Here is a 15,848-nt window from a genome sequence, read left to right as displayed (position 1 = left end):
AAAGCTTTTGACTTTGGAACTTGAGTGATTTTAACATAAGGATATTGTGTATCATTAATACAGTTTCATAAATTTTGTATCGCTCTCTTTTGGGTACAAACCCATTTTGCATTGTATTGTAATTTGAAACTTTAGCTGTTTTGCTTGCAGTTCAACTGTTTCCACATTAGATCAGTCAACTGAGAAATCCAGTCTTAAATCCAGGAAATAGAAATTAACTGAAATGTGTTGGAAGTTAATGTTTTCCTTTTTTTTTTTGTATTTATATATTTGTAATGTTTGAATTGTGAGACATCTACTAATGGTGTAATATTACCTGTTATCTCAAAATACATGTTACATTGTATTTTAATGAATGATTTTAACTCTGCTGTTAATTAGTAAAGGAGAACAGAGTTACAAGCGGAGAAAAAGAACCTTATGAATGAAAATCAAATTACTGTATTTTATTAATGAGGTGATGATAATTTATAATGGTATAATTATGTTCACAGTGTATAACTAGTTGTTTCAGGAGTTCTTTTTTGTTTTAAAAAAGCATGCATACATGCATAACTTACCCTGACGCTCTTAGGTATGTGCCACTGTGGATGAGTATTCTATATAGCATTCCAGTAGCTCTCATTGTAAGTCATTGGAAAAATGGCAAGTGATTCGTCATTTTCACAGTAGGAGTTTAGACTTGAATGATATAAAGGCAATAGTTATGTCATGATCTATGTGAACTTCCTACCATCTATGTTAATGCAGTAAAAAAGTATATGTACTTATGTCTCTAGTTCTATATGGAGGTAAAAAACTTCTGTGGAAACTGTCTTACAGTTTTCAGTTGCCTTCGTGACTGATGGCTTAAAGTCTTACATTTCCAAAACAAGTATTTCTAAATGTGTGAAGAATGTTAGCTACTTTTAAGTGATGCTGACTGCTGTAAAAGCTTCCTTATGTTTTCAAGTATTTTATATTCATGTACATTGTTCATAATGGACTTCTATTTAAAGCTTAACATTGTAATTTCCCTCTATAATGAAGAAGAACTTATTAATAAAAATCTTTGTTAAAGAAGAAATTTTGTGAAATGGACGCAGTCCTCAACAGTTAGAGAAAGTTAATTCAACAGCTGTGGAAAGTTATATTTCAGAAATAAACACGTATTAGCAATATAAATATGTTTTAAGAGGAGTATAAATGTTCCAGATGTTCCCAGTATCGGTATTCACAATTGACCACAATTACATATCACTGTTAAATTGCCTCCTCCAAAAGCAAGTTCTGCAAATATAGTTCTGCCTTCGAGTATAGCACAAAGCCGCAACATAGTCACTTTTAAACTAGGGGAAGAAGAGATCAGGGAAGTAAGAATGTAAGCTGTCAGTACTCTGATTCTAGACCAGTTAAACTGCTGTCTGTTGTTATGTAGATAGATATATACACTGTAGCAAAAACCTGTATTTATTTTGCTATGTATAATATACTTTTCATATATATGTACACATATATATATCTTCCTGATACTGGGGTGGGTTTTTTTTGTTTTATTGTTAGTTTTGTTTTTATTATTATTATTATTGTATTAGTTAAAAATCAGAGTAAAGTGGTTTTGGAGACCATATTTGTTACTTCTGTATCAGCTCCTTAGATATTATTGGAGGATAGTATCTCTCAGTATTTGTTTGGTTGCTTACAATACTTTAAACACAACTTGCATTTGGCTCTGTTTTGACAATAGAAGTTAATCTTGTATGGTTTTTGTTAAAGCACTGTTGGAAAAAATATCTTATTGAGCTATTTGTGGTGTTTTTTTAAAAGATGTTTAAGATTTCACATACAGTTTAACTGATCACAGATGAAACTGTAAATTAATACCTCATGAGTTTTACTGACTGCAGGGCATTGTTTGTAATTCAAAGCTGCTTTGTTCCTACCCACTAGGAAAAGACCCTGTTCAAGCAAACAAATTAAAGAGTTCACCGTGATATCAAACTATTTATTAAAACTGAAAACTCTAATTTTGAATTTATTATTTCACTGTGACTTTTATAGTAACCTATTTAGAATGTATTTTTAAAAGCCTAAATCTTTAGGCTGAAATAAATAAAACTGGTTTAATTGTTGGTCTTAATCCACCTTGGTCAGAATTTTGTACTCAAAGAATTACATGGCATAAAAAAAGAAGAAACCTTGTAAGTTGCTTCAGTTCAACTTGTTCTTTGATGAGATGCATTTCCATTCCTACTGACTTGTATATGGTTGGTCTTGATAAAAATAACAGCTCTGTAACAGGAAACTTTCAGGCATGTTTAATGTATAAAGTTTATTTTTCTCACTACCGCTGGCCATTCTTAGCTTACAGGGTCAGGATGAATAGGTTTATTTTCAATGTCCTTTTTTGTCTTCTCTAATCTCACAAAGGATTTGGAGGGAGGCCTTTCTTTATACTTTTACTATTTTTACAGTATGATTAGTGAGTAAAAATTGGAGAGCGAAGTAGTTTTACACAATTTGAGACGTTCTTCATATGGTGAGACTAAGTCAGGAGCTCCTGCTAGGAAAAGATAGGCTTCGTGAACAAAATCAAGCTCTTGCAGAGGTGTTCCCCTGGTGGCATATCCAAAGTTACAGAGGAGTCACCCACCATCTTCTGTCAGGTAGAGACACTTTCTTTAATCTCTCAACTCAGTCATGTTCTCTGTGGATCATCCCACAAGCCTACATGCACTATAGAAGATGTACTTGAAATGTGTTTGAATTGGGTAGCGTTGCTGTAGGGTGGTGAACGTCACCGGCCAGCCTTTGGTGTAAGGGCCAAACGTTTTTCTGCAAGTGGTTCAGCTGCTCTAACACAAATGTAATATTCTGCCCAAGTCTTCTCAACAACAAAGCAGTGTGTCGTGGTGACAAAGGCTACTTAGAACAGCTGAAATGGCTCATGTACCCCTGCTTGGTCTTATGTAAGAACATAGTTGTGGTCACATCCAGTCAGTTCGAAGGCTCAATTACTTGTATGTGAGACTGGAGTGAAGGACTGTGAAATTTAGCAAGCATTACTGAATTTCTGTATTTGTGTTGAATATTATCCCAGCTTCCAACAAATAGCATTTACGCAGTTTGTGAAATGGAGATAGTAGGGATTTTAGGAGGTGGGGACGGTTTTTCTTTCTTGCCAAATAAATTTTGCTGGATGTTTTGTGCATTAATTTATCCAATAATTTCTTGAATCCAGTATGCCTCTAACATTCATGGTCTGTTAAGGAAAGAGTGCAATAGCTTCACTCTATATTATGTAGAAGTATATTCTTTTCCATGTTTGTAATCTGTCACTAGCTTGGTTCATTTATGCCTTTATGTCTTGTATTATGAGATGATGTGAATAATCACAACTGATTCCACTGATGAATTTGTAGATTTTGATTGTTTCTCTCCGTAGTTGACTGTTCCAGCCTGTGTCCCAATCGTCTTCATTAATGTGAAAGCCTTTCCGTCACTTTGGTTATGCCTGTTGCTCTTCTCTGTATCTGTTTCAGTCTCTTACTGTTTCACTTTTAAGGTAATCAGGACCAAAGCTGCTGATGGTGTTCATACTGTTGATTTTGACTGCCATGATGGTGTTCTCCATTTTTATTAGGAAGATCAGAGAACAATCATAACATTGAGATTTTTTTCAACCCGGCCAATCTTATACGTGAGCAGTAGTATTTGGATCAGGGTCCTTTATTGTTTTAGGACTGTTTTTACTTCATGCACACCCATGCATCACTCAAAGTGAAGTCTTGACATCCTCTTAAAAAATAAGTTTTCTAAAATTGGTCACTTACATCAACCTCAGGACATTCAGGATGCCCATGGAAACTCTCTTATTCTGGTCTTGTCTAGCTATTCAAAACTGCTCTTTGAGCTATTTTTATAGTCTTTGTGGGCTCTTGCGTTATTCTTATCAAGCTTAATACTGGAATATCTACAGATCTACAAAAATATGTGTGGGTTGGATTTTTTTTGTATTCTTACATGTGTTTTCCTTTTTCCCCTCCTACTAACAGGAGATTTAGGTAGAGTTTTGAGGTTTGGGTTTTTTGGTGTTGGTTGATGTATTGTTTTTGGTGGTTGGGTTTTTTTGGTTTTTGTTTGTTTGGTGTTTTTTGTAATATTTTTCTTTATTCGTGAAAGGGAAAGTTAAAGAAATGTTTCTACCACTTGGAGAAGTGGTTGTGACTGCTTTGGGTTTCTGTGGAACTTCATTACAGTTGCCTGATTTCTTGAACAGCTGGGTATTCTTTATCTTCTGTGACCTTAATGTGAAAGATCATGTTTGAAATGAAATGAGTTGTTGACTTCAGTTTTCTTCAAAGCTTCAGTGTGCAGTGAGCTCCTTTGCAATCTCCTTGTGTATTGGTTGCTCTCCTGCGGGAGGAGCTTTTGTGGTGTTACATGTAGAAGACTTAAGGCATGTTCAACCTAGGGATAAGAAAACTGAGGAAACATCACTTGGTTTTCTCCTGTACTTTTAATTATAGGCACAGATGGTTGGTATGAGCCTCTAGTCCATTGTATAGCACCAAGCTAAACATATGTAGTTGAGGTATCTAAAGGTTTGTCTAACTGCTCTCAAAATAGGAGCGAAGGAGATTCTCCCCCCTCTATGTAGGGTGTCTCCCTATACATGGTTAGCTTTCTGTAATGTATAGTCTAAGTCTTAGTTAAGCTCATTTATGCCTGCTTGTAAGAGACGTGAAGAAATGTTGCTAGATTTCTTTGTAAGAGTCATTATTGAACTCTCCATCTTGTTTCTAGACATTTCTTTCTTGACTAAACTCAATTTCTTCCATCTTTTCTTATACATCATGTTTTAATACCTCTTACTGTACTTGCCTTCCAATTAATTCACTAAAGTGCTTTTTGTCTCAAAGTAAGCTACCAAAATTGGACTTGACAGTTGAGGTCTTCCTTACTATTGAGAAGAAAAGAGTTCATTTTTCTTGTGTCTAACATTTTTCATCCTTACTACTGTATTCTAGAAAAGCCCATGCCCTCCTGCTCCCGCAACTCCCTCAGCTGCTGCAATGGAGTTATGTTGCTGACTGGCTTTTACTTTTTTAATCCTCCTTTACCTTCAGACACCTTCCTCTGCCTCCAGTGATGCTGCTGCCTAATCCCAGTTGCTTCTTCTTTGGTCCTTGTTCCTTAAACTTCTGTTTCATCAGTGCTAGTTCTCACTAGCTTTCATTTTAAAAGATTTTTAATTTTTTTTTAATTGTATTGGGAACATTGAGCGAAGTGACTTTTTTTTTTGCATTTGTTTAGGTTTTGCTAAGTTTAGGTGCCTGATTATCTAAAAAATACTTACTGAAAATCAGAACAGGATAATCACATCTGGACCAAGCCTGAGATGTAATTTGATTATATAGAAAATTACAGATTTAGCTGATGCTTTTCAGTTACTGGTGTAACAACTTAAGAATACTTAGTTTTATTTTGTATTTCCTGAGTTTGCTTTTGAGAATGTCATGTGAGAAAATGCCAGGAACGTTTTTTAAGTTGAGATTTATTATGTTTACTTTTCCTCTGTTCCCTACTAGGCCAGTTATCTTGTGGAAGAAGAAAATACATGTAGATTTGTAAGGAAAATGTTGATGTCCAATTAATGGTCACTGTGTGATAGTTAACTACCAGGTGCTTATGCGCTGGTGTTTTGTTACAGCAGCTTTCCAGACATAGAAATTAACCTTCAGTGGTCTGGAGCTGCTGAATTCACATGTTTTCTCGTCAATAATGTATTTCTATATTTCATAAAGACTGGGGGGTTTTTGGTGTTTTGTTCTGTTTTAAATCCTAGTTTTGCCAGGGCTGAGGGTAAGAAAGTAACTTTCTTCCTCCATTCCAGCCTTCCTGGGGGGGAGATAAATTCTTTCATGCACAAGTCCTGTGATAAAATGCTACTTTTTAGAAGTATTGTTCAGCAAAAGAGCTGGTGTGATTCTGTGAAACTTAACAGCTGACCCTAAACGGCTTAATAATAGTATGAAAACTAACACAGAGTATCACTAAACATGTCTTGTTAGTGTTGTAGTGGCAGGGTGTGTACAGATGGGGAAGTCAAAATGACTGGTTTATCAGAGGGAGCCTCTCGATGTTGTCATATTTAGGTAAAACGTGTGGATTTTTCCTTTCAATCCATGAATTGTTGTTCTGCGTGGAATTAGCCTTTTAGTGCTGCTTGGAACATAGCTTTTTGAAATGGTTTATGCAGTACCATTCCCTTGCAGCTTTTCTGTAACTTGTGATTTTTTGGGTGGTTTCCTGCCCCCCCCACCCTGTTCATTGCATATGCTAATTTTTTTCCCCAAAAGGTGACCCTCTGAGATCGTGCCTATGGAGCGAAGAGATGGACTGAATTGTCATAGGCTGTGGGATGAGTTATTTTTAGCTGTTGGCATTTCAGGCTGGAACACTTCATTCTGTTGTGCTTGTTAATGAGTCATCTGGAGAAAATGGGCTTCTTGCTTTCAGAGAGGGTCTGTAGCAAATAATAATAGGCTAATCTCTGCAGGAGATATTCTGTCAAGTAACTAGAGCTTCAACTAGAAAATATATTGAAATGGAGATTTATCATCTCCCTGTAAGAATAAGCATGCACTCACTATTATTATTATTGCATTACGATGTATATGAAAATCTCAAAATCTGGAAAACTGATGAAGAGCCTAGTAAAGGTATAATAACGAAACATTTTTGAGAAAGAAGGTTAATTGAAGAGACAGATACATAGTTGCTTCCTAATTCAGAACATAGTTCATTTCCTGAAATCTGAAGATGCTATCTAGTTCTAGAAATCTTCTGGAAAGATTCCTAACTAGATAAGCCCTGTATAAGGCTTGCATCCTTGAGAAACCCCCAAATTCATAGACATTGAGCGTGTTATTTTTAAGGATTATCCAGCATCTTTGGTTTTGTCCCTACTGAAGAATATATTTAATTTTTTTTTCTTTCTGTGTGCAGTCCACAGTCTCTTCTTTAACCTTTCCCTTAATGTTTGAAGGTTTTGTGCTGATACAACGTGGTAGGCTTATGTAGGTGGTAGGTTAATGTTTTCTTGGTTTAATTTACTGACTGGTTACCGGTTTAAAATAATTTAAAATAGCACTAGGGGTGAAGAAAAATAGATGTTTTAGCAGTGTAGTTGAATTGACATGAACCATTTATATTATTGTAAAGAACAAAAAAAGGATTTAGGTTGTGGTTAACAACTGTCACCATTGTTTTGGACTTTGTGTTAATAGAGAGTATTACTCAGATAAAATGCTGCTTAATCCGAGTGATGCATGGAAACAATTAGTTTATAATATGGTTTTGGAACAGCTCTGTCTGCAAAACTTTCTGATATTTTGTTGACTCTGAATTCAAACCTGAACTGTGCAACTTGGTTAACTTATTTTTTTACTGTTTTGATGTGTTAATAGATAAAAGTACAAATTGTAAAGTTACTATAGTAAAATATTGCTCTGCCAGGTGTGAGCGTGCGTATGTCTCTTTTTTGGTCGGCTCTTTACAGGCAGCTTAATATGATTTGTACTACAGCTTTAGATAATCAAAACTGTAGCAAAGATAAGGTCTAAGATCTCTTGATAACTGAACACTTTTAATATTAAAATATTCTTGGCAAATATTCTATTAAACAAATTTTCGCTTTGATGTTATCTGGAGTAAGTTGATGCTTGTGGAACAGCAGTTTCAATTAGCATTCACTAAAGGTTTATTGACAGTTAACACCTGGTCTCTACTGTGCCAAGTGGGAAGCATCTATTGCAGTCTCATATGATTGTTGCATAATTAGGATTATGATTTCTAATTTGCTTTTAATTTTGTAAATCCAGTCTTATTTTCAGAACCACACAGTGTTACTTGTTTCTCTGCATTTTTATTGTAGGACAAAGTTATGATGTTAAAAGAACTAAGAAATATACTACTTTCTAATATGAAAAATAACTTGCCCTTTCGTTGGTTGGTTAGCAAAGAAATTTAGACACAAAGAATCTACTGGTAGGTCTCAGGAAGCATGTATTCTTCCCATACTACTTATGAGAAGCAACCAGAAAATTACACAGTTTTTTTGGAAGTAGTATTCTTGTATAGAAGCTGCCAGCAAACTGGGAACATCAGGAGCAAGTGTAAATGTTTTTGTAATACTGCTGAGAAATAACAAAGGAAATGACCTCGTTCCTTAGTGCTCCAGAACATACTTTGGCGCATCCAAGGATGAAGAAGGTAACTGCTACATATTTTTCCCTGCCTGCAATGTCTTTTGACCCTTATTGGCTATGCATAAGTGCAGGGAGCTATTTCTGGCTACTGTGTTTTGCAACAAATACTATGGTGCAAATCCCTAGATGTGTCCACAGGATTTTTTGAGTCTTGGTTGGTCATTTGGAAGATTGTTTTTCCAAAAAAGACAGTGGGGGGAAAGCATAAACTTGTAGTGAATTACTGAACGATGGAAATCCTCTAAGAGTATTTCTGATTACCTATCCTCAGATGAAACTTTTTTAAATGTTTTCATTAGAAATTTAATAGGAGAGAAATTTTAATTGTCTTTGACCTATACCATAGTAATCATATATAATACACATATTTTAAGGTTCATGAGAGTACTCTGTGTATACATTGTGTGTTGTGTATTTGCAGTGTTTAGCAACAGTTAGAATCAGAACTGTAATCTTCTAATAATCTAGTGGTATAGTTTTTCTTTTCATTTCCCTACACCATTTCAGAATATCGACAGTAAAACTTGCCTTGTGGTGGCTGATGGTTCTGAGTGTAATCACATACATTTCTGAGATAATATTGAGGAGGAAGATATCTAGATAATCTGGAATAAGGGAGACACTTCAAGAACACTGGCATAAATTTGCCTGACTTTGCTGAGAAAAGAAAAAAAAAATTACTTTGAGAAATGTCTTTAAATCATGATCCTTAAGAGCTGATGTTTTAACCTTACATTTGAATGACTGTTACTTTTTCCATCTTGTTTCAATATGCCTAAATGCAAACACATGTGGAAAATGTTCTTTTGGCTTTTATCAAACTGACATTTAAGTGCATTTTTTTCAACCTCGCTAACATTTGTGGTAAAATATTTCAAAGCTATGAATCTTGCAATTTGCCTATGCATTTTTTTTTCTTCTTTCATATATTAACATTTGGTACTCATAATACTAACCTGGTTGGAATTACTGGCTTCTTTCATTTGCTGTTTGTTTGGATGAGGTGATTAGGAAAATACTTTATGCGAAATTCTAGTTTGCAACAGTAAATACTTCCATGAAGAGTCACTGTTTTCTGAACTCTAGTAAATAAAGGAGAAAAATACCATAATCTCCTATATTCAATTGTAGCAATCATATTCCTAACACATTTAGCTTTCTGTTGTGTTAAATGTCCATGGTGCTAACCTGTCTCCAATACTTCCTTTTTAGCATGTTTCATTCTTCCCCTCTCCTCCCCTACCCATTCCCAAGCTCTTTAATTCTGTGCCAAGCTAATAAGGAGAAGAACTAGCTCTGGGTAAAGTCAGTCATTGCCAAGCAGCTGTTATACAGTTTTCTCATGTACCTCTGTGATTGTACCTCGTTTCTAAAAGGCAGTATTTTTGCTCTCTCAGGTCCAATTTTAAGTAAGAAGGACCAATTATATCTGCATCTCAGTCTTAATTGGTTATATGTCAAAGACTAGGGATGAAATAGTTCATGTATATAACTAGCCTTTCTAGGGTTTGAACTTTGAACACTGAGTTGTAAGATTTAGAGAAATAAGGTACTTTCTTTAGAGTTAAAAATATGAATTACTTTTCTTTTTACTCACAGTATTTGTCCTAAAGTATTTTCTATTTCACTTCTGTTTAAAAAAAAAAAATAATACCATCTGGTTTAATTACAATGTTTGAATCTCAAGACTAGACTTTTTCCTTAAATCTGCATTAGGTTTTTACTTAAGATCAAACGATGAGGGCTTGGGCCTGCCTGCTAACACTGACCAGGGAAGGTTGTCTCTTTCCAACATGTGCCCCATCTGCCTGGCGGTGTGGCTGCCTGCGTTGCTCTGGCACTGGCCCAGGCTGTGATGAAACTGAGAATGTGACAGACGACAGCCTTGTCCAGATGTATGCTTAACTGCTTCTGCCATGCCCTGCAAAACAATCAGGATGCAGGTTTGGCATCGTTTAGTTGTTTGTGTTGATTTATTCCTTGAGGGTTTTCTTAAAAAAATGGAAATAATATTTCTTTAAAAATGGAAATAAATAAAACCCCTACTTTTTTGTAGTTTTACTGAACTTTTAGTTCTATTAAAACAGGTTGTATAATACGATGCTTACTCTCCCACATATTTTTTTTCTTTAATTTATGGAGTGATTTCGTAGACATTCTGACACAGGCTACTTAATTTGAAGATTTAAGCAGATTTTAAAAAATGCAATTAAAAGGATCAAACATCTAACTGTCAGTGTGTTGGTCTGGTTCTCCTCACAGCTGAACATTTAAGCTATTGCCATGTCTTAATATGACTACTTCTTGCAACTAAAAATAAATATCTGGGAAAGGTGTCAGAATCACCATTAATTATGATTTTTTTAATTAAAATCTAATTAAAATTCATCCAATAGCTTGAAAATTTACCCAGTCCTACTCTACCTTCCCCTCTAGAGGGATCAACAAAGGTTGCCTCCCCAGCCCCAACTTGCCTCCAAGAAGTTACAGACTTATGTGCAACTTGCAACCTTTTCTTGATCATTTAAGAGATTTCCATCTTAGCGTTTTCGAAGGTTTTTTTTATAATATCAAACAAAAATGTACAACCCACTGGAAATACTGTATTATTATTATACAAAATAACCAGATTTTTGTCTTACATTCAGGCTGTCATTATCTGGCATACAAAGCAAAAAGGGCAGAAATTATTTTTCTCTCCTCCCTAGCTGTTTTTGGCAGCTGATTTTTTTAAAGTGTAGCTCCCTGCTGCTGTATGCTATTGAGTACATTTTAGGTAATAAGTAGATACATCAAAAGATATCCAGGGCAACACACCCTGCTGAAAAACAAGAGATTGCATTTCTCTACTTCTTGCAGATAAGTAGCTTCTGACATATGTGTCAGAAATATTTTTTTACTGGTGCTCTCTCTGTGTAAGACAGTTAACTGTTGGTATTCTATGGCCATTTTGCTCTTCAAAAGGAGTTTCTTTGTGTTCTATTATAAGTTGTGTCCAAAAACTTAACAGCATTGTTTGATTTGCTTTAATTTTCCTTACTGCGTCTCCATTGCCTTATGTTGTCTGCCTTCAGTCATAGGGAATGTTTTATGTGCTTATTTTTGTTGTCAGTTTGGTTTTGAAACCATGGTGAGCCAAACATGACTGTATTTGTTGCTGTGTAACGAAGAACAAGAAGATAGTCCCAGCTCAAAAAAGTCTCAGATTTCATGTATAAAGTAAGTTCTGAGAGATGGGTGTTGATCCAGGAGAGGATTGCCAGTCATTAGGCTGGAGAATAGCCTTGTGAAATCTCACGGCTTTGCTGATGACTTTTTTTAGACATTATGGTGAAAGATGGTCTGAAGGAAAATTTAAAGTAGATTTGTTAATATTCATAGAAAATGCTAGTAACTGGACATTGGATGATATCATGGGTTAGCGAGAGAAAAATATTTTTGGTGACTGCTTTGTGCCCGGGGGCTGTTGTAAATCTGAATGTAGGGACTGAAGGATGGTGTGTACCGTGTCGTGATGCTTTGCAGGGCCTTGAAAATGTGAAGAAGCAGCTTCTGCTTGAAAGGAGTGTGAAGGGGCTGGAAGAGGAGTGTGGAGGGAGGCCAGAGGGATAGCCCACACCAAGGATCCTTGCAGGGATTAGATATTAAGACGGGTGCATTTATCTGTATAGTACAGGAAATTGTGCTTTTTAAGAGGTGCTATGAAAGAATAGTTTAAGGTTTAAACAGAGCTTGGGAAGAGGGCACAGAGAAGATGAAAAGTGATGCTCAGGTTATGAATGGTTTGAGTGACAACCAGGGTGGTGAAATTGTCAGCAGTGACACTTACTGGGGGGGAATTCTGATAGCTGTCTCCAGTTTGAGGTAATGGTATGGCATATGTAAGAGGAGTGTGTACCTTTTAAAAATAATCTTCCACCTCGTGTAATGTAAGCAGGTGGTTTTTTGTTTTTAAAAAAAGTGTAAAAAATGTTATTCTCATTCTTATTTTCATTCTTTTATAAAATAGCTTCTTCCATCACCTTCTTATATTTTTTTAATAGCCATTAATTCCGTCAAAACTGAAGCTACTGAAAAAGCTTACCTTTCAGTATCAAGTTCAATTAGGAGTCAATCCTGTTTTAAAAAGGGGAGGGGAAAAAAAAAGGCAACTGAAAGAAGTGCTATTGCCTTTAGTATAATTGAGCAAAACATTAACATATCCTCTTTGGTCAGTGCTAGAGTTGATCAGCAGTATCACAGTGGAAAACATATGCTGCTGCAAATGCAAACTTGTTTTTGTTAAAATGCACTGTAATGTGGTGAACAAATTCATGGTACCAAAAATAGGGGCCCCTCTATATGGTGCTGATTGTAGGATTTATTATTCTGTTATTTAAGGTAATGGTATGTTGCTAGGTCAGGAGAAGGGTCACAGTTCTCAGATATAGCAGAGCCTTCAGAAATACTCAGAAAGACCAACAATTGCAGAATGTGAAACAAAAATATTATTCAGTCTTGCTCATAAGGTTCTAATTTTCTTGAATTATCCTAAGTGTGATAACAGCTTGGTCCCGGAGCACACACAGAAGCTCTGTTTAGCAATCCCAGGCCTCAGAGCAGTTTCTACAGTTGAACTTACTTCCTTAAAATGGAGAGTTTTATGAAAGCAAACACCATGTTTCTGAGGCATGATGGAATGACAGTCTTCTCTTTGCAGGTCAGGCACACAGCAGACAGTGACAAAGTCAGTGTTCCCACGCTGCCTGTGCCATCTGCTGACATTTTGAAAAATGTCCATCTAACTGTTCATTTTCTTAAGATAAAAAGCTATTGGCATTCTTAATTTTGAGGTTATTCTTGATACAACTTGGTTATCAGGCTCTTGTGGATTAAAACACCACAATGTATATCGTCCTTTTGATGTGTCATGGAAAATGACCAGCAAAAATTCCTTTTCTTGCATTTGTACGGACTCATGTTCTATTTTTATATAACAGACCTTTATGCCACTTTAATTCAAAGAAAAGGAGTTAGGTCTTTTAATGTTCAATCTGAAATAGTGAAAGACACTTGCCATTTGTTTTATTCTATTAAGTAATTGCAAAATACTTTGTTCACATTATTTCTTAGTTTACATAGCTATCACCTTGAAATCTTCATAATACAGACAGTATTTTAAGGCTGTTTCCATTTTTTTCCACAAATTCAGATACCACCTATTTTATTCAATCAAACTACAAGATAAGTATTTAAATACATACTCATCTAGATTTAGAGCTGCTAACCTAGGTGATCAACTGCAGTATACTAAGTTTGTAAGGTTTAACATGCCTTTAAGTAATAAGAACATAGGAAGATGAGATGTCTTTAGGTAAAGGAATTACAGTATCAATTGGCATGCTTGTAGATATACAAGAATACAAAAATAACCACGTGATTTGGGCAGTACCCACTCAAATTGATTGAAAAGGTAAAATGTCAATTACATTAAAGAAAAAATATTGCCAAAATACTTAATTGGTTCATGACGGTTTGTACGTCTTTGCTTGAGAAGCAATTGTTAGGAGACCTGTTGTTTTTTGTTGTTTTTTTTCCCACTCTCAGCTACTTGCTATCATTTGAAATTTCAATTGCTTGACATAGAATTGGTGGATAATTAGTAGTGTGGATAACTGAAAAGCATATGTAGTAATTTAGTTCTTGATTCTTTCTAATTGTCTGCCCATCGGTAGTTTGCTAGGGTGAGTCGCTCATTATTCAGACATTTTAAATGGAAAGTACTGTAGAAATAAAAGTGCTCTTGTTAGTAACATGGTATTGAAAATCAAAACCTACTAAACAAACAAGTCATTATTTGACAAATCTATCCTCAAAGCCATTGTTCACATACTATAAGGAGATTAGGGTTGTGAAGGGGGGGAGGAAGGGTAGGGTTGGCAGATAGCGTTCACTTTTCACTGTGTCTGAAATAAAGATGTGTCACTTATAAAACATGCTAAAGATGAATACGATAAAATACGTTGAAATACATCTAACTGGACAAGCTTCATTTGTTAAAGGTAAACATCCAAAGTTAATAGACTTTAAGGGAAAATCTATGCTATTAATTAGGGTTGACCTGGAGGTCATTTTGAACCTCAAGTGTGCAAACAAACCTTACAGTAAACGTTTTGACTTGCCTGCAGGAGTACTTCCTTCTGAGTCTGATGTCTTCTGAGGTGGTTAATTCTGCTGTTTAATTCACTCATTTTGAAGTCTGCTTAGAACTTAAAGGCATGATGCAGTATTTGTGCACAGCCTCCCTGCAGCCTCCACAGCTCCCTCCTTCTCCTTTCCTTTTCTGGGACACTTCCCTCTTCTACAGCCTGGCACTAGAGAGAAGGCTGGTTCTTAAGCTGTGGTGCACTGGCAGCAGAGATGCAAAACGTACCCTGGACAAGGAGGAGTGTCTTACAGAACCCTATCTGGGTCTTAACCCTAAAGTTTGATCTGAAATATGAGGGTTGATATTTCCATTAAAAGTTTAAATATTTGTTGTAATGTTCAAACCTAATATGCTCCTGGATGTTACCAGAGAGTGCTATGTTTTCACAGTAGTATGACTTGAAGGATTTGAAAGCTCATGTGGAGACTCTTGGCTTTTCTGTTCTCAGATTTTCTCATACTAGTAGATCTGTTCATAAAAGTGCTTCACGTGTCACAATGTACTATTCCATATGAAAACGTAAAACATAGCACTGTTATTTGGGTCAAGTTAATTTTGGACCAGACACCAGACCTCCTCAATCTTCTCACTTTATTTTACATTCTATTTCTAGCTTTAATAATGTGGAATAAGTATCTGAATGTCTTTATTTATATAATTTTTCTTCAAGCATATATTTTATCAATCTATCGGTTCATTGCAATCAAGATTATGCTTCAGATAATGTGGGGGTTTTTTTCAGTTATTTACTCCACTTGCAACTTTAAGGGAAAGCATTCAAGTTGATGTCACACTTTGCTTTGTAATTTGTACGAAATCTGAATAGATATTTCCAGCTTGCACCACGTGTAATAGCTAATGTATCTGAATACCTTGTTTTCAAATAACATGATGTCATCCACTTCTAATCTTCTTGTCTTCTTTTGAAAACAAACAAACAAATTGTAGAGCTTAACGTTTATCTTTTCCACCTTTTTATTTTTTTAACAGATTTGAAGAACTCGTGAAAAAGTTCAAAGTAGAATATCATGCTGGTGGTTCTACTCAAAATTCCGTTAAAGTGGCTCAGGTTTGTTCTTCCTTAAAAAAGAATTAGTGATAATTTAAAGTGTTGAGTATGAATCAACTTGATGCTCTGTATTGTCTATGTTCACTACGAGCACTACTGAGTGGGTGCCAGTGATTCTGTTGCTCAGACTATGCTTGTGTTTTTTGACATGATTTATTTTGAAGTTGTGCTCTTTATTCTTTTCACACAGTTTCTGTTAAGGTTATCGGTACAACTACAGTGTACCTAAGAGTGAAAGGGAGGGTTTTAAGGAAGTTTTAGCCAGGCTCTTGTCCAAGGTGTACAGTGAAAAGATAAGAGGCAAGGACAAGGTCCCTAGCTTTAGTTAGGAATCTTCCGA

General features: G+C 35.6%; 1 protein-coding gene across 2 annotated transcripts in view; it reads left to right on the top strand.

Moving 5' to 3' along the window:
- ADK (adenosine kinase) overlaps nt 1-15,848 on the top strand; it is a 298,411-nt gene that overhangs the window by 67,467 nt on the left and 215,096 nt on the right. For both annotated transcript variants that reach the window (XM_054207000.1, XM_054207001.1), the window contains exon 4: nt 15,430-15,508. In XM_054207000.1, coding sequence (XP_054062975.1) covers nt 15,430-15,508 — 79 coding nt within the window. The remainder of the gene's footprint in view (nt 1-15,429; nt 15,509-15,848) is intronic.

Source organism: Rissa tridactyla, chromosome 6 (genome assembly GCF_028500815.1).
Source record: "Rissa tridactyla isolate bRisTri1 chromosome 6, bRisTri1.patW.cur.20221130, whole genome shotgun sequence".
Lineage (NCBI taxonomy): Eukaryota > Metazoa > Chordata > Aves > Charadriiformes > Laridae > Rissa > Rissa tridactyla.
The sequence above is the reverse complement of the archived record's forward strand: the minus strand, read 5'-3'. Positions and strand labels throughout refer to the sequence as shown.